The 23,098-nt window shown below is 43.7% G+C and overlaps 2 protein-coding genes across 4 annotated transcripts in view; one reads left to right on the forward strand and one right to left on the reverse strand.

The window, feature by feature from the left end:
- ADCY1 (adenylate cyclase 1) overlaps positions 1 to 23,098 on the forward strand; it is a 173,388-nt gene that overhangs the window by 122,454 nt on the left and 27,836 nt on the right. Inside the window, exons 3-7 of the mRNA XM_083578000.1 lie at positions 5,238 to 5,356; positions 12,054 to 12,165; positions 17,847 to 17,974; positions 19,895 to 20,053; positions 20,896 to 21,037. Coding sequence (XP_083434126.1) covers positions 5,238 to 5,356; positions 12,054 to 12,165; positions 17,847 to 17,974; positions 19,895 to 20,053; positions 20,896 to 21,037 — 660 coding nt within the window. The remainder of the gene's footprint in view (positions 1 to 5,237; positions 5,357 to 12,053; positions 12,166 to 17,846; positions 17,975 to 19,894; positions 20,054 to 20,895; positions 21,038 to 23,098) is intronic.
- LOC310745563 (uncharacterized protein) overlaps positions 19,624 to 23,098 on the reverse strand; it is a 34,787-nt gene continuing 31,312 nt past the window's right edge. For 2 of the 3 annotated variants that reach the window (XR_014540143.1, XM_083578377.1), the window contains 2 exons: positions 21,029 to 21,147; positions 19,624 to 19,697 (listed from right to left, as the gene is read on the reverse strand). Coding sequence is in view for 1 of the 3 variants with exons in the window: in XM_083578377.1 (XP_083434503.1) it covers positions 21,133 to 21,147 (15 nt within the window). In the remaining 2 variants the exon portion in view is untranslated. Of the gene's footprint in view, positions 19,698 to 21,028; positions 21,234 to 23,098 lie in introns of all 3 variants that reach the window. The other variant, XR_014540144.1, reaches the window with a different exon arrangement.

The raw sequence follows: 23,098 nt of genomic DNA on the forward strand, positions 1-23,098 counted from the left end.
AACAACAGGGGAGTGTTATGTGTATAACAACTGTTTGTTTTCTTCTCTGGATCACGCTTTGCTTGCCGCAACATGCATTGATTCTTTTGGGGGAGGTTGTTACGAAAAAGGAGCAATGCTGCTGAGTGCTCCAGATGGCTGGAAAGCCAAACAGGATGTTGATGTTTTGGGACTGTACCGTGAGAACCAGGGACAGTCTATTATGTGCTCTGAGCACCGGATGTTAGCTCAGAGTGTCACATGACCCTGTACTGGAAGTACATGGGTGGAGTTATTCTCTCTCTGCAGCTGGGTATCAGAGAGTGCAGACATGTTGTTCTCTGCACTGAGGAAAGACAGAAATAAAGGCATGTAAATACATTTCTGTCTGTCTCTTTCCCCTCCCTGGGGATGGCAGGGAGTGAGGGAGGAGGAGTGGCTGTGTTCTTCTTTCACGTTTGAAGAAGGATCGGCCGATAAAGACCTCGCCTTGTCTTGCCGGGAGTCGTTGACGGGGGGGTCAACATGGAATCAAGCCGGGCACCTGGAGGGTGGCCAAATTCCTCTGAAGATATGGCTTGATATCAACAAATTCTTGTTAAATCACATAAGAAAAAGGAAGGCAGGTTTTTCCCCCCTCCCCCCTCAGTCATTTGTCATACCGTATCTTGACGTATCTTCTCATATTTTATTCTTGTCTTGTTATCAGAGATCTCTTCTGTCAGCAGTCTTTACTCCCCTTTTTCCTTGAAGCATGTGCAATTTATCTCGTCCAAATTGTTTCTTTTGAAGATGCTTGCAACTAGCGGCGCGAATCAGGGACGGCGTCCAGGAGTGCCGGAATCCCACAGGAGGGCTTTGTGCCTAGTGCCCCCACCCCCACAAATTCGGGGGTGGTATAGGGCACAGCAGGCAAGGGCCGTCCCCCCCACAATCCTGGGGGGGGTTAAGGAGGCTAATTACCCCCATCATAGCCTCCAAATTACCTCGTGTGGGTCGGAGAGATGTTATTGTCAGCCATCTTCCGATGTGCCACCTAGTGGCCCCCCCAATATTCTATCTCTCTCTTCTTTAGTTCGAAGGGTGATCAAGCAGTCTCTTATTCTATTCTTCTCTTTTTCCCCTCCTCTTCCAAGTCTGAAGGCCCTCACAGTTCTAAATTCTTCTTGACCCAAGTCCAGGTCCCAAAAGTTAGCAATTTCCTGTGTAAGAAAGTCTATCAAGCTTTTCTTCTCCAATTCAGGTAGGGCTCTGATCCTCACATTCGTCTGTTTTTCTTTAAGTTCAATCATAGCAAGCGTCAACTTGTGCTCATCAAGTTGCCTCTGTAGGGCTGGGAGTCTCTCTTTCTCCAGTTGTGTTACTTTACATTCAGCAGCAACGGCTTTCTCCCTAGCTTCCTCCGCAGTCTGCCGTATCAAAGTAGATTCCTATATCAATTTCGGAATAGTTTCAGTATTGGTATTCACCTTTTGTCCAAGATTATTTATACTTTCTGTATTTAAATCAATTTTAGTAGTTGCAGCATCCAATTTCTTGTTAAGCTGTTCCAGTGAATCATTTATCTTATTTAATGCAACCACTAAGGCCTCTTCTATCGACATTCCTCTTGGTTTTGAGTGTACTGGTACAGAAGCAGCAGCAGAAGAGGCAGGGGGGCCTGATGTTGAGCCTCTCCTAGATTCCTGCCAAGTCCTCCCAGACCTTATTTTTTTTTTCAGTAGTTGACTGGTCTGTTTTTTCCTTTCCATTTGCCATAACACTTAAAAGATTCAAGGTCAGTCCCAGAGTCTCACAGTTCTTTATCTTGCAGCTGGAAATTCCCCTAGCCCAGCTCTTGTAAAGCAACCAGTTTCAAAGGCTTCCACTAGGGGGAAACAGTTTCTATTTATATTAGTCAGTAATGTCCTCTTTTAAACACAGTTTCAAACAATCCAAAGTTAGTTTCAATTTTCAGTTACTTTTACTCCTTTTTAAAAGCAACCAGAGACAGTAGAAACAATGTATTTCTCTTATTTAGCTAGCTGTCAATGAACGTTCTAAACGCTGTCAATGAACATTCCAAAAAACGTCAGTCCTGCTAGCAGCCTGTTTCCAGAGTCAGAGCGGCGGTATTTTTTCTCTCTTCGCTCTCTCCTGCAGGCATACTCAATCCACAACTCCCCCCCCCCTTCTCCTGCCTCCAAGGGGGGGTTTAATGTTCTTTACCAATGGAGATTTAGTCTTTTACAATAGGCTTTCCAAGACTTCAGCTTAACAGTCTCATTGCTTCAGTCTATTTACAAAAGGGGAAGGCGGACTTCCTGTTTTGAACCTCCCCGTTACGATACCAAATTAGACGTTTAAGAATCCAATTCTCCCGCTTCAGCTCTACTCACGGGTAATTACTTTGAGATCAAATTGTCCACAGGAAAAAGTCAGTGCTCTCCGGCAACAGCTATGCGGCTTTGATCCGTGGAAGAAGCAGACGATTCAAAGCACCGCGTTGCTCACCCCACTTCGCTGTGGACCCCCGAAACCGGGTTTCCCCGTGAGTAGGGGAGGCGCAAAAGGTGCCTGCCGAATCCCACGCTCACAGGATTCTCCCACCTGTGATTTTTTGCGGGTCTCCGCCTTCGCCGTGGCGGCCAGACCCAAATTCCCACGGGGCAAATTCCTCCCGATCAGAGGAATTCCGCCATTACCAGAGGCACCAACCCGGAAGTATATATATATATATATATATATATATATATATATATATATATTCCATATAGAAAGTTACTTTTGTTACGCAACAATTATATTCCAATTCAACCAAACTAGTGACTTCCCACTCTCCCAACATCGATGTTTATAACCCAAATTACATACAATCACATTTTAAGGTTCCATCTTATCTAATTTTATTCTCTCTAACATGTTTCTTAATACGTTCTGTTATTTCCTTACACTTCAAACCCCACTGTGGTATTCACATAAGGGAAATAACTTTTTATATAGATTAGTATATTCCAGTCTTCTTTAAAATATTCTAAATTTGTATCTTTTATCAATGCTGTCAATTTTGCCATCTCTGCATATTCCAAGATTTTCATCAGCCATTCTCCTTTTGAGGGTGTTCTCTTCTCCTTCCATTTCTGTGCATAGAGAATCCTTGCCACTGCAGTCACATACATACGGTAAATACTGCTGAGGCTTTCTTTGGGATTTCACTGTCTAGTATCCCCAGCAGGAAGGATTCTGGCCTCTTAGGAAAAGTCACTTCATTTCCCCCCCCCTTAATTTCATTAATATCATGTCCCCAAAGGTCTTTGCTTTTCTGCAGGTTCACCACATATGATAGAATGACCCCTTACATTTCCAATTAATTTCTCATAATTTTCACATAAACCTACTTCAAAGTATGACCTTTGTTCTGCAAATCCATTTTTAAAATCTTTTTTTAAATATAGATTTCGTTTAATTTATGATATTGGAACCAGTTACCCACTGAGTTCACATTACCCACTGAACTCACATTCATTGTCCTGAAAACTCTTTAATTCTCTTTATATAGCCCATTTGCATTGCATATTTGTTTATGTGCTCAAGCCTCCATTGGTGATAACCATAAGGAGGTTTTATGTTCCAGAAGACTTTTAGTTCTCCTCCACACCTCCATCAGACTCCTTGATTTGTTTGATTTCAATGCTTTGATTTTCCAGCAGAGATAGCAGCTTTTAAAAGAAGTCTTCCATAAGTGCTTCTCTTTGTGAAGGAGGGCATCTGATGCCAATTACTCTTTACTTGGGATTCCAAGAGTGAGATCTGCTTATCTGCAATACTCTGATTCGCTTGTGTAACCATCTCATGCATATTCAAATGTTGTTCAAATTCATTCTTTTTTTATGCAGCTCTGAAAGCTCTGTTTTTACTTCAGCCATATCTTTTTTTAATCTCAGCGAGATCTTTCTGCATTGGTTTGTAAGGCACTAGTATTTATATCATTTCCAGCCTCCTCCTCCCCATCTTTTTTTGGCTCGGCCATTGCTTGCACAGTTGGGTTTGTTTCTTACTTAATTCTGGTATTCATAGTGCTCATAATTAATCCTCTTCAAGATTAGGGGTAATGTGGAATAGGAAAGGAAATATTTACCCAAGTAGTGAAAGTCTTTGTTCACACAGTCTGGTAACTTAGCTGTCCCGAAAACACTTAGCAGACAGGAGAGGGGAGTCAGTGCTCATGGCGCCATGTCCAGGCCAGAAGGGTTAATTTTCTGATACTTACCACAACTTGTATCAATGAAAGACAGCAACATGTCATTGGTAAAAATGAGTATTTGGCACTTTGTCGTTGGAGCTTTTGGATACTACTGTGTATCAGATTTCATACATCTGTTATGTCATATATACGTTTAAACAAGTCTACACAAGGAGAAGTACATTATGTAGCGCTGGCAGAAGGGAAAATAGAATTTTTAATTTCAAGGTCACAACCTCATATTCCTAAGAGACAGTATCAGACCAGATGCTAGAGCAACCTTTCGCAACCTTGGGTCCACAGATGTTTGACTACAACTTCCATAATTCCTGACCACTGATCCTGATAGCTAGGAAGGATAGGAGTGCAGTCCAAAAGCATTTTGGAGCCCAGGATTGAGAAAGGCTGCTCTAGAGGCTCAGTTTGAACATGCAGATTTCTGGAGAGGAGATGGCAGCTGCTGTGCTTCTTCCCCCAGTTCCGCTGCTGCTGTGCTCTCTGGGGCTGAGTTGTGGTTTGGTTTGGCTTAGCATGTCACCTGATTCCAGGTTTGTGGTTGGTCTGCTCCAGACAAAGAACAAGACATGTTTACAGCTTATGGTGTGTCTAGAGTGAAATAAACCACACCCCCAAGTTCAGATGATGGACTAATGCCAAACCTAAGCTACCTGGCTTAGACTTAGGTAGCAAGGCAGCAGGACCAAGGGAGGAGCACAGCAGTAACAATCTTCTCTCCAGGGCTGTTTGTAATTGGGTCTATACACTGAAAAATCACTAAAACTTCTTACTTTAAAAAAGCAATCTTCTCTCCAGGAAACTGGGGGTTCACACTAAGCTAGATCTTTAGATGGAACTGAGAAATATTAAATGCCTTGGTGTCACGATCAACATTTTAGATGCTTGAGGTTTTTCTAAATGGGATTCCTTGCTTGATTTTATGTGTCGATGTTATCCTGCATACAAATTTGATCAGATGAACTATTCAAGCTTAATAGCAGTTTTGATAACTATGCTTTTGTTTTTGTTTAACTTTTAGGAGCGACTTCTGATGAGTCTTTTGCCCAGGAATGTTGCCATGGAAATGAAGGAAGATTTCCTGAAGCCACCTGAAAGGATTTTCCATAAAATTTACATTCAGAGACATGACAATGTTAGGTAGGACTGATGCAAGCTTGCAAAATGTAAAGTCTTACAGACATCTCACATGCACAAGGGTAAAGGTTCGTCTTAGCTGATTCTTCTGGGACTGTAGCAGTTCAAAGGATGGACTGGTGGCTTTGCTTCTAATTCATTGAAGGGGAGAGGAGGGAAGGCACAGGCACAAGCTGAGGTGCTCCAGAATAGTCTGAATCAGTAAAAAAAATTCTAACTATTATTAGGGGAATACCGTATTTGTCACCCTATAGGACGCACCTAGTTTTTTTGGGGGGGGGGAATAAAGAAAAAAAAATTATTCCCCCCCCCCCCCGTGGCTCCCTATAGGCTGCGGATATCTGCCCGAAGCGCAGGGCGCTCTGCTTCAGCGCGCCCCGCGCTCCGGGTAGCAGGCTGCTATCTGCAGCCTAGGGAGCCCTGCGGGAACTCCCGTGGGCTCCCCAGGCTTGCTGACAGCTTCCTGAAGCCTGAAGCCTCCAAGCTTCAGCGAAAGCCTGCATTCGCCCCATAGGACGCACACAGATTTCCCCTTCATTTTTGGAGGGGGAAAAGTGCGTCCTATAGGGCAAAAAATACGGTAAGTTTTCTTTCAAAGCTATGAACCTTGCTTTTTGCATGCAGAGCATGCAACACAGTGCCCTAGTGCAGCCCCAGCCTCACAGACCATCTCTGGAAGTAGCCCAGAAACCCACTACAATATTCCTGGCCCTGTTTTGGATCCCAAATGCCATTTGGAATAGAAACTCACCCTGTCCCCATGCCAAGCATCATCAGTGTAGCGTTTTTGCTCACATACAAAGGCATATACAGTATACAGGCCTCGGTCCTGTAAACCTAAAGGAGCATCTCCACCCCCATCGTTCAGCCCGGACACTGAGGTCCAGCGCCGAGGGCCTTCTGGCAGTTCCCTCACTGTGAGGAGTGAGGTTACAGGGAACCAAACAGAGGGCCTTCTAGTGGCGCCCGCTCTCCTATTTTTAAAAGACTTCTTAAGGCAGCCCTGTTTAGGGAAGTTTTTAATATTTAATGCAGTATTGTTTTTAACATTCGATTGGGAGCTGCCCAGAGTGGCTGGGGAAACTCAGCCAGATGGGCGGGGTATAAATAATATATTATTATTATTATTATTATTATTATTATTATTATTATTATTCCTATCTCTGCAAAAACAAATCAACTGAAACAGCCCTTGTTTAACTTGTTTATAGGTAATGATCCTGATATGTACCACTTCTGTATCAAACCACCCATCTATTCTGTACACAGGATTTGAGTTCTTCTTTTGTTTTCCTAAGGTTCTTTTTATGAAGGTTGTTCTGCTGAATTTTACTTTATGGCTGCATAGAGCTCCCAGTTAGAATTATTTGCAGCTGTTGTTTTGTTTACTTACAGCGAACTCTCTCTGTGGTTTGGTTCTCAAAGTCTTTGAACTTAAATCTATTTGTTTTATGCAAAAAGAATACAGGAAAGAATTCTTATAATCACCTCTGCTCCCAGTAGTAAAGCTGCAAAGACCATGGAAGCCTCAGAGCACCATATCAAAAGAGAAAGATCAAGGAGCTAAAAGCTGACATGAAAACTGGAACCAGAATAATTGCCCAAGAAGATATAGACAGGAGCCTATATATTTCAATCTAATCATGAATATGTGTGTTAGAGTTTCACATGTATATGCACATAAAACAAATTTGGAATTGGTTTAAAACATCAGTCTAAAGAGAACTTGAAGTCCATCTGACCTCTGAAAGCTGTGCTCCTTAATCCGAAGTTGCTCAACAGGGAGGAAAAGACACTCTGAACCTGCTGAGAAACAGTCTGAAAACAATCCCTTCACATCTTCCAGAATTCAGTCCTGGTATTGCAAATAGATTCTGGGGCTGATCAAGTTTACAGGACCATTTGCAGCTATCCCCACCACCACAGGAACCCAGATCACCAGCAGTTCTCTGCTTGAGATAATGGCTTCTCGAGAGCAGCAAGGAATAACTCCGGGTGCAACAGTGGGAAGTCCAGGAACATATGAATTCAGGAGCTGGATCTCTTTTCCTTTTTTGCAAACACACTGTGTAAAACTTTTATCTGCTGAATTTCTGCCTATTCTACTGGTACTATACACAGGAACCTTATCAGATAATAGAGGCTAGCTGTAAAATTGACCCTTTAGATTGACCCTGTTTTATTTCAGAATTTTTGAGCTGGCAATATATAGTGAATCCCCGCTCACCCTGTCAGCTGCCTCCAGAACCATGCATTTCATTCTTGGCTGTCGCCAGCATTTCACATGCCACCTACCCAGCTGTCTTCACAGTTTGTGTCCTGAAAAGCCACCCAATATTACCACCCTATCTCCTTCCCTCCCTCCCTCTGCAGCCCAGCCATTGGCCTCAGGAGCCCGAAAAGGTTCCTGGCCCTGCCTCCACCAGCCATGCTTGCACCTACCTAGTCCACATCCAGGAATCAACACTCGGCTGTTGATGTTCCATGGCTTAAACGTCAGCTTGACATACAAAAATAAAGAAGGTGGAGCTTTTCCTTGCATGGAGTTAAAAGTCATGCATTTAGATACGCTTGTTTAATTTCTGCATGTTTTGATTCCATTAAAGCACAGCAGCAAAACCAGTAAAGAACTGCTGGCAATCTTAAAAGTAAGTCCCATTGCAGCCAGTGTTCCTCCCTTCTGAGTCAGCTGGTTTGAGATGCCAGCTGAGGGATAGCATGTGATGGCATTAGATAAAGCAGTCTAGTCAATGAAAACTTACACCATAATGAGCGTTTTAGGCTTTAAGTGGCCCAAGACGATGCCTTATGAGGAACGGCTAAGGGAGCTGGGCATGTTTAGCCTGGAGAAGAGGAGGTTAAGGGGTGATATGATAGCCATGTTCAAATATATAAAAGGATGTCACATAGAGGAGGGAGAAAGGTTGTTTTCTGCTGCTCCAGAGAAGCGGACATGGAGCAGTGGATCCAAACTACAAGAAAGAAGATTCCACCTAAACATTAGGAAGAACTTCCTGACAGTAAGAGCTGTTCGACAGTGGAATTTGCTGCCAAGGAGTGTGGTGGAGTCTCCTTCTTTGGAGGTCTTTAAGCAGAGGCTTGACAACCATATGTCAGGAGTGCTCTGATGGTGTTTCCTGCTTGGCAGGGGGTTGGACTCGATGGCCCTTGTGGTCTCTTCCAACTCTATGATTCTATGATTCTATGATTCTATAAGACTCTTGTGTTTGCTGCAATAGCTACCCTCTGGAAAAGGTTTAGGATGAGATACAGGATATTTTTAGTAAGTCTGCAGCTGTTTTATGCATGGCAGTTACCCATCTTTTCAGTTAGAGAGGATGCAAGGAGCTCTTTCCTGACTCCCGGATTATGAGCATCCAATTTCCCCAGGAAATCAAAATAGTGGCAGAAGTTTCTCTCTTAGGAACAGATGCAGCAGTAAAGGTGAAATCACATACAACATATGGTTTCTCCCACAGCATAACTTACATAAACAGGATGCAGATGATGCTCTGGAAGAATTATTGTGGTTGGCCATGATGTGATGGTTTTCCAAACTTTGAAAACTGCTTCTCTCTTCAGTGTCCATGAAAATATTCATCATTAACATGTAAGAGCTGCATAGCTGGGTTTTAAGCAGGCTACAACAATGGGCAAATCATAAATTACGCAAAACCACATCTTGATAGTTGAGAGGATAAAACTAGAAGATGTGATTATTTTCACATTGTGTGTGTGGTGAACTTTATTAACCTCTCTGCTGGGTTTCTTTGCCAATGCTATATAAGTATATATAATGTGAGTTTACTGTGCATATTTTAAAATGTGTTTTCTCTCTAATTTTCCCGCACCAGAGAACTTTTGTTAAGCAGCTAAAGGGCTAAAATTGCATGTTACAGCACAGCCTTCTGTACCATTTCTGTAGTATTTGCCCAGTAGCTGCTTCTTTACTGCAAACAAAGTAGCCTTGTGAGTGAGAGATTTGCAGTGGAAAAATATGGCTTGCCACTTTCCCCCTGAAATCTCCCTCACATTATTTCCCCCTATGTGCCTCCTGCCTCATGTTTATGAGGTGAGCATTTATCTGTATGGAACACCAATGGGTTAAAAGTGCCTGGAGGAAGGATTACAGTAAAAGTGGCAGGAAAAAATGATGTTGCTGCATATGACACCCCTGCCTGGTCTTGCCTACAGAGGTGGTTGGCTAGTGCTAAACATAGCTGCATTATAATGTGTACTTAGGCCCTTAGTCTGCAAGTCCGGCTCCTCTATTTCAAAGTGTCCTTCAGGATGGTATGCAACTTATCCCTGCTGCAAGGTGCTCTGATGTTCAGCACTGCAGGACAGCCTTGTGCTGGCTTCTGGTTCTGCACTGCCTTAATGGAGGCAGCCCCCATGACAGCGGGAGAAAGTAGGAGATGGAGAAACCAGGGTGATTGAGGGTAATTATCCTTTCAAATTCCCCCCAGGGATGGCGTACGGGCTTCACTTGCAGTTCATTTCAGTACCTGGCTTTCACTTTGGCATGGAATGCAGGGGCCAGGGAAGCACTGTGTGCAAAAGCACTTTGCCTGCCGAAAACCTTCCAATGCCGCCATTAAGAAGCAGAGGTTCTCCTGTTAATTAGAGCTTAATTGGACTAAAGTGTAGGTGTGTGCTAGAAGAGATGAGATCACAAACTGTGGAACAAACCAACTGCAAGGATTTTAAGGTTTGAATTTGAGATAAGACTTCATTCGGTGCAAAAAATGATGGGGCGGGGAGCCTACGGTTTGTTTGTTTAAAGTTTTTCTCTCTACAGTTATGATTCGGCAACCCTCCCCTGAATGTTAGTTCAAATTATACTTGTACAAATGAGGATGGAAGAAATTGGATTAAAAATATGGATGATAACATCAAAAGGAACTGTGTGTGTAAAAAGGGGGGAAAGGGAGGGAAGCTCTATTTTGCAAAAGTTTTACAATGGAAACATAGAGCTGACACTTCACCATCCTTTATTATCTACAAAGTGAATTGAATAACGCTAAGAGGACTTGGAATTTACTTTAATTGGAAGGATAATTGGCCATATATCTCCACCTGGAAGGATGAAAGGAGTCTGTGAGCTGCCAAGGAACTGATAAGGTTCTATATTGAGTCATCTGCAATATATCCGACTCTTCTTCCCAGGCGAGGGGAAAAAATAGTGACAACAGTTTATTTACCAAGGCAGAGCGACTTTTGCATCTGTTGTTAAAGTTCTCGGTGCAAAACAATGAAGCACAGGACAGAGCGATGGAGAAACTTCTGGAACAACAATGGGATATTATCTCCACCCAAGGCACGATGGATAGCAGTAACAAACAGGGGAAAGAAAGACATAACATCTTACAAGGACAGAAAGAAACACCACAGACAGAATAATTGCCGCACACAGGAACAACAAGGATATAGTTTGAGTCCCTCACTTGAAGTTTCATAAATCATTTAGTGTGTCAACACAAATAGAAGTTATTAATACTGCAGTTGTTGTATAAGGGATTATTATTATAACTAGAATGTAATTGAAACTAATAAGATTTTGGACCGCAGAAATAAAGAGAACCAGAAAGCCATCAAATCTAGCATCTGGGGGGCCACTTTAAATAAATTATATAATTTGGTATTTAAATGATTGGTATTAATAATTGTATTATAAACTGGCATTGTTATAATAAGGCCGATTGGAATGTAATTGAAAACTAATTAAAATTTATCGGGGGGGGGGGAGGACAGCCTCGTGCTGACACACTCTCTGGTCAGGGAGATCTGATCAGATCTTGCTCATTAACTGAACAGCTGTGGCTCACTTGTCCCTCAAGGAAGAGGCAGGACAAGACCTGGAGGAGAGGAGGGAGCCTATGAGGCGAAAACAGAGAACTGTGTGTGAGGGATATGCTGAAGGAGGCAGATTTGGATCGACGTTCAGACTGTAAACTAGTTTGAAGTTTAAAGCCCAATTTTCAAAGTATCCTTTTAATGCAAGCCCTTTTCGCTTTAGATGAGAGCAGGTTGGTGAGAGTTGAGGGCATTTGTATGCTTCTAGTTTGGGAAGCCCCCTTTCGCTGCTGTCGTTAGAAGACTGGGAATGTGATTTGGCACCCAAGTTATAAGCAATGGCCACGTAATAACCTCTGTCTTAATGAAAACTCTGTTTGTCCCATGGCCAGAAGGCCCTGATCCAAGTGGTTTCCCTCTTGCCCTGCTCCTTTCCTAGTTAGTCTGAGATGAGGCATGGCAAGCTTGTTCGGCTCTGTTTTTGGAATTAACCAAGGGACAGGAAAGTAGGCTGCAGCCCAGGACCAGGACAGACCTCTGTCACTGTATATCTGTGTATACTACATGTAACACATAATGAAGCAGTAATTTGCACCAACTGGTTTGCCACCATGAGGCAGCCTGCCATCCTTCCTGGACTTCAGACAGCTCCCTCCAGCCCACTCAGCACAGGCAGCAGGCAGAGATAATGGGAGCAATAGTGAAAACATATGGAGGACACCAGGTTGGGAGAGCTGCTCTGGGCCATTGCATGGGTCTGCCCCATGTAAAGTCATTGAAGACTGCAAATTAAGTAAAGTGATTTGCATTGTTACTTAGCCTTACATTTCACCTGCAATCCTTCCAAAAATATGTTGGGATAAACACTGCTAATGCCTCTGCATTTCCTTTATTCTCTTTGTAGCATATTGTTTGCAGACATTGTGGGATTCACCAGCTTGGCATCGCAATGCACTGCTCAAGAATTGGTGAAGCTTCTGAATGAACTCTTTGGGAAGTTTGATGAATTGGCTACCGTAAGCATGTACTTTTTCCTTTTAAAAATTATTTTGAATTCATTTTTTAACAATGTGGTTTGTGTGTATGTCAGAGATTATGCACATCTAAGGTATGAAATAGACTGATTGCTAATCTAGTTCCCACAATAAGGCCCATGAATCACCACACATCCCTGAGCTTTCTGTGAAATCATTTATAGTTTTGGATTTCAGCAACAGAGTGGTAAGAAAGTGGTGAGAAAAAGAAACTAGAGCTGGCATTTTAGGAGTAATTCATCACCAACCGTTTCATCATCACTAGTCTCAGATAGAGTAGAGCTGCCATTAATGGGATTTCAAAGGCGGAATTGATATCTGTTGGGAAATTCCAAAAGGCGGCATTTTGTCTTGGATCTTAGGCAAGTCAATTGAAAAACCATGGTTTGGGGGCATTATTGTAAAAAAAATGAAAATAGAAAACAACTTTGGGGGTGTCCTGATTTTGAAATACGGCAACCGGATCTGACTGTCCTCCCAGCAGCTGCCCCAGCTTGCCTCTTGAGGTGCGTTCCTCACCAAGTCTTAGGAGCCTGCAAGTTAGGCTGCCTGGTAGAGTTTAAGGTTAGGAACTGGGTGAAGTAATATTTTCCAGTTCTGTACTCACCACCTCATGAATGGAAGATGAAAATCACAAGACGCTACCATTTGTGTCCACTTTTTCTGTTTATTTCATCTTCAAGGATAATATGACTTTTTAACTTGGCTGTTAATGACTGTTTGCTTAATGAATTATTTCCAGCTATAGTACTGAACCTGGTAGTTGCCAAGTTAGGCCATCCAAAGCATCTATGTTTCTCTAAATATAGCCACGTTTTCCACATAAAGAAATATTATGCCTGCAGGACAAGCTTGGTAAAATACTTCATAGGGGTACTGTAATGTTGTGCAGCTGCGTGTGTGTGACCAGATAAAGGAGAAGCATTCTGTTCCTGTAACAGTAGTGTAGAAGCAAGGATTTCAGCAAGTCTGGATTTTCTCATCTCCGCATGATGGTCCCTTCCAACTCTACGAGGATTCTATGAATTCCTTGTTATGTGTTCAGCACACAGTGGGGGTGTGGTATGTGGGAGTAATGAATCGTGCAGGCTGAAGTGGATTTCTAGTGACCTCATTCTGCATTGGTTGCAGTGCATGGAGTTTGGCAAGGTGTAGAGCCAAGAGCCAGTCATCAGGCAGAACAATTACTGGCCAGTGTCATCATCCCCATCAAAGTACTGGAATAACATTGTGAGAAGTTGCATGATTTCCCAGCCCTCTACAGCATGAATAACAGTGGGTGTCTGCTATAGACTGCCAAGCCAAACTGAAGATTTGGATGAAGCCTTCTTAGAGCAGATTACCAAACATGCAAAAAGGAGAGAAATAGAAGTCATGGGAGACTTCACCTTCCCCAATATCTGTTGGAACTCAAACTCTGCCAAAAATGTAAGGTCCAACAAATTCATTCATTGCCTCACTGACAATTTCATTGCCCAGAAGGTGGAAGAAGTAGACACCCACAGTAAGGTCACTGTTGTTTCTCTCTCCTACAATTTTTACCCATATACTCTCAATCTGCTTTCCATGCTCCAAGTCATAAATTTCTTCACAAGTGTACACATCCTTTACGTACATAAAATGCTACTCCTCCTCCCTTCATGTTTGGTCTATTCTTTTTGAACAGGTTATACCCCTCAATTCCTACATTCCATTCATGAGTCTCATCCCACTAGGTTTCAGTAATACCTACCAGGTCATATTTGTCATCCTGTACTAAAAGCTCCAATTCGTCTTGCTTGTCTCTGTGCATTTAGAGAAAACTGAAACCATGAGTCATTCCCTCTAACTGCTTTCTTCCTGTAATTTCTTGCCCTTTAGCATGTATCTGGAATACCACCTCAGTTTACTGTGCATCAGTGAAGCTACTATCCCCAGTACCAGGTGTTCTTCTGTTGCTTGTAATGTTGTCTCCCTCCCCGTCAAGATCTAGTATAAAACTCTTCCTGATTAGGTTCATGAGACTCTTAGCAAACACATTCTTGCCAACCGCTGTGAGATGCAGCCCATCTCTCACCAGAAGTCCTTCTTCAAGGAAGTGGAGACTATGTTGCAAGAAACCAAACCCTTCCTTCACAGCCAGTGGTATACCTCAACTATTTTCCTCTCTCTTCCTGGGCCACGACCTTCAATGGGAAGGAGTGATGAAAAGACTACCTGTGCCCCAAGTCTCTTCAGCTTCCTACCAGATTAATGTCTCATTCTTTTCTCTTCCTACTCCTGTGAACCTTGTCCTTCAACACATGCATACCTGCAAATTTCATCTTAGTAGCTAAATTAAAGGTTATGAACATGTACTGTATTTTCCCGTGTATAAGACTAGGTTTTTTCCCCTAAAAAATAATGTAAAAAACCAGGGGGCTTCTTATACGTGGGGCCATGAGTCCCCCCAAATAGGGGGCGTCTTATACATGGGGGCATCTTATAGACTGAAAAATACGGTACCTCTTTAGAGTTTTGCTTAAATCTTTTTCCTTGCAATCCATTGTAACAATTTGAATAATTCCGCATTTCCATGCTCATTTTCCTTTTATGTCCTCTGAAACCATGAGATTGTATCCACAAGAGAGTAATTAAAGCTACACAGATGTGCTGAGTTATTTCATTTGTTATTTGAAGACTTTGCTGCTGTTGCTCTGCCTCGTGAGTCTTGGGGAGGACTGCTCCCCCTTGAAGCCCATTTTCCACCTTGGGCCTGGGGGAGGCCCCATACTCACCACCACAGCTTATAAGTCTCCAAGAAGGCCTCAGGTGTGGGGCGTGGGATGGATGTTTAGTCGGGTTTGGGAATTTGTTTAATTTTGGTATGTTTATAACTTTTACTGTTTTGGTTTTTAATTTAATTTTTTATTTTTTTGTATAGGTTTTAATTTGATTTTAAGGGGAGGGGTCAAGGCTGCTTGGGAGTGGGTCCCAGCCAACAAAATGGCTGGGGCAGGTTCCACAGGGGGGGATGCACTGGGACAACCAATCTCAGTGATCACGGGTAGGAGGAGGAGTTATGCTAAGACCAGAACATGTCACTACCGAGGAGGCAGGTTTAGTTGTTGTTTGAGGACTATCCCTGCCTCCGGGTCTGGTCTTGACCGGACGGATACTGGAATCAGCAAGGGAGACCCACATGACCTGAAGGTACTGCTGTGCAATGCCAGGTCAAGGATTCATAAGACCACTGCCATCCATGACTTGATCATGGATGGAGGACTTGACCGGGCATGTTTAACAGAGACTTGGTTGGATGAAGCAGATGGGCTTGTCCTTGCCACTGTTTGTCCACCAGTTTTCTCTTATGCACAGCAACGGAGGCCTTGTGGGCGGGGAGGGGGGTTGCAGTTATTTTTAGGAAGTCATTAGTTTGCACCAGGCGTCCTATTGGGAAGACCCAGTTCTCTGAGTGCATGTTCTAGAAGCTGGGCAATAGGGGCAGTACAGGATTCCTTTTAGTGTACCGACCTCCCTGCTGCACCAAGGATTCCCTGGCCAAGCTGATTCAGGTTGTGGCAGATATTCTCCTGGAGACACCTATTTTGGTTGTCCTAGGGGATTTTAACATCCACGCCAACATGACCTTACAAGGGGCTGCTCAGGACTTTGTGGAAAGCATGGCCTCCATGGGGCTATCCCTGAATAAGTCTGGCCCGACTCATAGCTGCAGACATGCCTTAGACCTGGTGTTCACCTCTATGGGTGTTGGTGATCTGACACTAAGTAAAAGTGAAACAAAAGAAGTGCCATGGTCAGATCACTTCCTGGTGCAACTGGACTTCTCCGCAACCGTTCTCCTCTGCAGGGAGGTGGGACTGATTCGGATGGTCCACCCCTGCCACTTAATGGATCCAAATGGTTTCCAGAGAGTGGTAGGGGATACTTTATCCCATGTTAATGGCCTTCCAGATGATTCCCTGGTGGCCCACTGGAATGAGGAGTTAACCAGGGCTATTGACTGTTTGGCTCAGAAGCTCCCTTTCCGATTGCATGGAGCCTGGACAGCCCTGTGGTTTTCCATGGATCTGAGGGCAATGAAACAATTGCTGAGACAGTTAGAGTGCCAGTGGTGGATAACTCATTCTGAAGCTGACCGGACACCGGCTAAAGCTCAATGCCGAGTCTACCAAGTGGCGATAGCGACAGCAAAGAAGATTTTCTTCACCGCCTCTGTTGCATCCACGGAAAACAGCAGCAGGAGACTCTTTCAAGTGGTTCACAATTTAGCGGAACCACCTGCTCCACTGGGGTCCAGTACGGGCCACATGATCTCCTGCAATGATTTTGCAAAGTTTTTTGCAGATAAGTTCACTCAGATTTGGTAAAAGGTAGACTCTACCGTGGGAGCAGGGCTGGGGCAGGAGAGTGCTAGAATCCTGTCTAGTCAAGTTGTGTGGGATCCATTCCAATCTGTTACCTCCGAGGATGTGGACAGGCTGCTTGGACGAGTGAAACCAACCACTTGTCTGCTTGATCCTTGCCCATCCTGGCTTATAGAAGCTAGCCAGGAAGGGCTGGGCAATGGGCTTAGTGGGGTGGTGAATGCTTCTCTCTGTAAGGGAGCCTTCCCTGACCTGCTGAAAGAGGCGGTTATCAAAACGCTTCTTAGAAAACCATCTTTAGACGTGTCCAATATGGCCAACTATCGCCCAGTCTCAAATCTTCCATTCTTGGGCAAGGTGATTGATTGAGTGAGTGGTTGCTGAATAACTCCAGGCACGCCTGGAAAAATATATGCTACTTAGTTCAATGCATGGTATCAGCAATGAGAAAACACGACTATTGTATGCCGTGTTGGAGAAAGACGTTAGAACTGCCCTGAAAAACACGTGGACTGGCAGTGAGAAACAAATTGTTGCAAATGCAATTATTCCAGACTTTACATTGCTGCATACAGAAAAATTGTATTGTCATTGCTATACTTGCAAAGTGAGCCTAAAGGGAACAGGTTTTGTGCTATTCCTCCTCAATTCTTGTAGAAAAATAGAGGAGTGTTGGAATAGCCCCATACTCCAAAAAGAGCAGCAGCCAAAGTTTCTGTGTACATATACTTTGCTCCAGACAGCTCACAATTTAAATTTCAACCAAAGGGAAATTAAGGAGGAAGAGAAAGGGAAGGCAAACATAAATCCTAAAATTCATAGGATGAATATGCACAGGTGCCGGTACCCGTATGACACTGCAGTTCTGTGCAGTGCATATGAAAACGTATGTGGAACCTGTCTGATAGTTTCAGTTGTAATTGAGCTCTAATGTGTTAAGCCAAAGGCTGCACATATCAGGGGGGTTGTGATACAGCTATGGGAGTAGTACAGTGGTACCTTGGGTTACATACGCTTCAGGTTACATACGCTTCAGTTTACAGACTCCGCTAACCCAGAAATAGTACCTCGGGTTAAGAACTTTGCTTCAGGATGAGAACAGAAATCATGTGGCGGCGGCGCAGCGGCAGCAGGAGGCCCCATTAGCTAAAGTGGTGCTTCAGGTTAAGAACAGTTTCAGGTTAAGAACAGACCTCCAGAACGAATTAAGTTCTTAACCCGAGGTACCACTGTATTAGAGAACATGTTATGCAGAAGTGTAGAGACATGTACTGCCACAGTAAAAACTTCTCTCTCTCTCTCGCTCTCTCTCTCTAGGAAAATCATTGCAGAAGGATAAAAATCTTAGGGGACTGTTACTACTGTGTGTCAGGACTGACCCAGCCCAAAACAGATCATGCCCACTGCTGTGTGGAAATGGGATTGGATATGATTGACACCATCACGTAAGTTCTTCACGGGCTTGCATCCTTCCATAGCAGGAGTGGCTCAACTTTTTTGGCCCAAGGCCCACATTTTTTCATAGCAAGCAGTCCAGGGGTCGCATGTCAGTGGTGAGTGTGGTCACCCCACACTCCCACGCATACCAGAACACACATGGTCCTTTTCAGGGTCTCCAGGAGGTGAATGAAAAGTTCCTTCTCCACAATCACCAGCTGATACAGCAGAGCTGGGAGCTGCTCCCATTCAGATGCCATGGGAAACTATAGTTTGGGACAGTGATGATCTCTCCTCCTGGCCTGCCTCCCCCTGCAGTAGCATCTCCTTATTTATTGATATGGGTCCAGAGGAAAGTAGTCACTCTCTGAGATGCCGTTTCTACATGCCTACCCTAAGACCAAGAAGCAGCAGGGATCAAAGGAGCTTCAAAAATGTTCAGTAGCAACACACACACAAGCACCCATGCCCAAGCCAATTCTAACTGGATTAAGGAGGAAACAACACCCATCCAAGGAGGAAGGAGAGCTTCCAAACCTTTTAAAGAAATGGGTCATATATGCTACATCCTTTCCTATTTACAGGAATGTGAACAACTATCTTCCAGATTCAGGTAGGTAGCCATGTTGGTCTGACGCAGTAGAAATATATATAAAAATAAAAAAAAATTGTCCAGTAACACAAATGCTCATGCCAAGAACAAACTTAGTTGGTCTCTAAGGTGCTACTGGACAATTTGTTATATTTTTAAAATATATTTCAACTATCTTCCAGTTTGGAATAAAAATGCTTGGAGTCAGAGCTTCAAATGTGACTCCTCATTGAGGAAAAGACTTTTAGCACTCCCCATAACAAAGTGATCAAATTTAGGAGGGTGGTGGATGACTTGACCACATCTGGTTTGAGAGACTGTCTATTGAATATCTCCAATCACTTCTGGGAGCTCAGGTGGAGCAGCACAGTTCTGAGACACTGCATTTCTGTCCTCTCCAGAGATGTTTGTGTCATTGGGAACATCTCATGGTGCATCTGAAGATTTATGGGTCAGAGATGTCTGCAACCTCCAGCCAGAGGAGACCAGGAATCTCATGTGGCAATATGGACTTTCACTGATTGTTAGGCTGTGAAGACTAATATTGTGAGCAATTTCCTATCCACTGCTCCATGTGGGTGTTCAGGTTTCACCAGAACTCAAGGAGTCAGACTCTGACTTTGGTGTGTTAGTCTCTTTGATGAGGCAATTGCAAAAGTTTCTGCCTGCTACCTTGTAGGAAGGACAGTGTTTGGGCCAATCATGAATAAACCATTTTAGACAGAATATTAAAAACATGATAAAACATCAAACATTAAAATCTTCCCTAAACAGGGCTGCCTTCAGATGGAACACTACCTTAAAATGCCCACTGGAATAAGAAAGTCCTTGCCATATACCTGAAGTTCTGCAAGGAGAGTGTCTGTCTGATCCCAATCAAAAGACAGGTCCACGCCTGGGCCCACAACCCTACATGCACAGCTTCTAGTTGGAGGACCACCAACAGAGACACCCTCAAAGATCTCAGCAATTGGGCAGGGATAAAGGGGCTCAGGTGGTACTATCATGGAGCCGGGTTTCTGACCTGGTACCACATGGGCAGACAGTTGTCTGTCCCTATCAACTGTTTAGGTGCAGCACAAGGGTAGCCCCACATAAAGTGCATTGCAGTAATCAAGTCTTGAAATGTTGTGGCCATCCTAAAAAGATTAAAAGATAACACAAAGTTTAATCTTCATTACTACGTGGTCCACATCCAAGGAATTGAAAATAAGTCGGGTGTTTTGGCCTCATAGTATTGCATACATTGAAGCTTTTACCCTTGTGGGGAACAGAAAGGGGAAAGATGGTAACAAATGTTCTCTAATGTACTGCATTCTGATTCTGTGTTTTCTAGATCAGTAGCTGAAGCCACTGAAGTAGATCTCAACATGAGGGTCGGCCTGCACACAGGAAGGGTGCTTTGTGGTGTCCTGGGCCTTCGCAAATGGCAGTATGATGTATGGTCAAATGATGTGACTCTGGCTAATGTAATGGAGGCTGGAGGCTTGCCTGGGTAAGTCTCAGCCTGAAGTTCTGCCACCCACCCAGTGGTGTCGTGTGGGGAGGGCCAGAGGGGCGGGTACCCTGGGAGGGTGCTTTTTTTGGTGGGTGGATTTTGCTCCTCAATGCCCTGCCAGCCCTGCTCCACTGTGCCCCTGCTCCCCATGGCCCTTGGTGGGCACAACAAACCCACACTGTTTTGTGATGCTGCAGGGCTGCGTGAAGAGAACCAGAATGGCGCATGCCCCCTGCATCCTCTTCACGCAGCCTTGCAGCCTTGCAAAACAGCGCGGAGTTGGCAGGGCAGTGTGGGTGTGCCCTTTGGGCAGGTGTGCAGCGCAGCTCTGCTGGGTGGCAGGGAGTCACTCCAGCAGCACCAGTGGTATGCACCCCAGGCACCAGTGACACTTGCTACGTCTTTGCTGAAGGGTATTCAGGGCCCCAGTGAAGGTGGTGAATTCTTGCAGGAAAAGCCTGTGCCATCTGCAAATGTCAGAGGGGTGGCCCCATTGTCAGCACCATGTCAAGACTCCATGCCTCTCAGTGTGTTAATATGCCACCAACTCTGTTGAAAGGGCATCCGTTGCAAACATTTATCAGTTTGGTGCTAGGACCAAACTGGATGAGACAATCTTTTTGGGAAAATCCAAGATTTCCCTACCCAAACCAGTTGAGGATTTGGATTGGGGTTTAGCAAACACCCTTCTTCACGCTCAGTGTGTGTGTGTGTGTGTATACACATAGGCTAGAAAAAAATTGTGACCTAGCAGAAGCTTTTATGTACCGCAGAATAAGTAAGCCTATGATGTTTCAAGGCACTGTCTTTTTTCTTGCCTACTCCCACCTAATCTCTAGGAAAGTGCATATTACAAAGACTACCTTAGAGTGCCTGAATGGGGACTACGAGGTAGAACCAGGCTATGGCCATGAAAGGAACAGTTTTTTGAAGAAGCATAATATTGAGACCTTTTTCATTGTGCCATCTCACCGGAGGAAGGTATGTCTTTTATTCTGGCTGCTAACTGCATAGGCTTTGTGGTCTGATTCTTCTATGGTCTTGTGACATCATAAACGATTCATGTGAATTTTCATCTATGAGCTGAACTTCTATTTGAATTGAACAGAAAACGCTGAGCTAAAACACTCCATGTCAGTTAGATGGTCAATCTCTTTCACTGTGAACACTGTGGACACTTCGAGTACTGAAACATTTGAACAAAAAAGTATTCAGTCTAAAATAAAACGGCATGAAATTTGTGTGATTATTGAGTGAGTGGGAGTATATATTGTATTTTATTTGTTTGATTTCTTTGTGAACCATTTTGTGATCTTTTCTGATGAAAAGCAGTATATAAATACTTGAAATAAATAAAAAATAAGCATGATGCCAGTAAGTAACATTCATCCATCATTTTCCTATTTTTATTAGATTAGTATTTTACAGAACACTTTACCTGAAAGTTCTCTTGTGCAAACCACACTGAAATCATTCATTGTGCCCTTAAATGTTGACTTCATATCTTTAAAAACTGAGAGAAGTGAAGTTACAGGGAACCAGGCAGTGGGCCTTCCCATCAGATGTCAAGGAGATAAATAAATATACAACTTTTAGAAGACATCTGAAGGCAGCCCTGTATAGGGAAAATTTTAATGTTTGATGTTTTATTGTGTTCTTATATCTGTTGGAAGCCAACAAGAGTGGCTGAGGCAACCCAATCAGATGTGTGGGTTACAAATAATAAAACTATTATAATTATCATCATCATTATAATTATCATTGTTTTTACATTTCAGCATGTGAGCATGGTGTCTTTTCAAGTCTTTCTGATATTTGTAAAAATGGAGAACATAAAGCATCACATTTAAAATGATGTTTCATCTGCAGCAATTGTGTACAATGGGCTTACTTATAAGTAAGGAACTGGGCGGACTAGCTGTTTGTATTGCAAGGTTTGGGCATAAATATTTGTGTTTGGACAACTGACCTTTGGGGTGATGAGTGTTCTGATAGCTGGACCTGTGGGGAGCTTCCTTTTATGCTTCTGTAAGCAATGCCTGCCTTGGATAGCCCTGTCTTTCAGCTGGATGTTTCTCTCTTCAACAGTGCTTTACAATGCTGTTTTTCATATCTTTAGCTATCTAATGGTTTCGAAAACTTTTAGAGGTGTGTGTAAATTCTGCTTTGATGATGAGAAAAGATGGGGGTGAACACAGATGTGTAGAAACAGAGCTGTAGCTACGGGGTAGGGGGAAGCTAGCTAGGTTTTTTGGCCTGGATAAAGCCTACAGAAGGCAGCACTGAGGCTCCCAGCCTGTGTGCAAATGCGCAGTTGTGTGTGTGGGGGGGGGTACCAAACTGTTTCTTTGACCCAGGTGAAATAAAGCCCAGTTTCACCCCTGGTAGAAATGCGCCTAGCCCCCCAAAGGCAGTCAGGTATGTGCTATGTGAGCCTCTCTCAGTTATCTGGCTGCTAAGCTATGCCTTTTCATAGGAAACTACTGTGTGGGAGGGGGAACACAAAGCTCCCCTGTGGTTGAGGACAAAGCTACCTTAATTTGAGGAATGTGTGTTCTCAAACGCAAATGCCGCCCCTGTATTAGCATTCCAAGGGAGTTGCAGGGTTAGGAAACCTGGGTTCCGCATCACATTCAATCAAATAGTCCAGGCCCTCCAGCACTAGCACAACTTGCTAATATACCTTAAGATGATGTCCTGGCTGCCTTACAAAGGGCATTTCTCCCCCAAACCATCTGAGACAGCACAATGTAATTCTTTCTGCAAACATAACAAGGGCCCAAGAGAGCCTTTCAGTGTTGCTGAGCTTAGATGCTTGGTGCAGCACTGCAGTTTTTCAAACTGGGAGGATGCTGGGCGATTGTTCTGTGGCCTGTATGATGAGGCCCTGTAGAACAGCCTATTTGCAAAGACAGCTCACATTCAAATATGAATTAGAGGAAGTTCTGGCTGCTGAAGCAGCGGCAGAAATTGCCCCCAAAATGCATTTGATATATTTGATTCCCCTACCTTAAATGGTATAGAACAACTCACAGATACTCA

The sequence above is a fragment of the Podarcis filfolensis genome (assembly GCF_964270895.1).
Source record: "Podarcis filfolensis genome assembly, chromosome: 12".
In the NCBI taxonomy this organism is placed as follows: Eukaryota; Metazoa; Chordata; class Lepidosauria; order Squamata; family Lacertidae; genus Podarcis; species Podarcis filfolensis.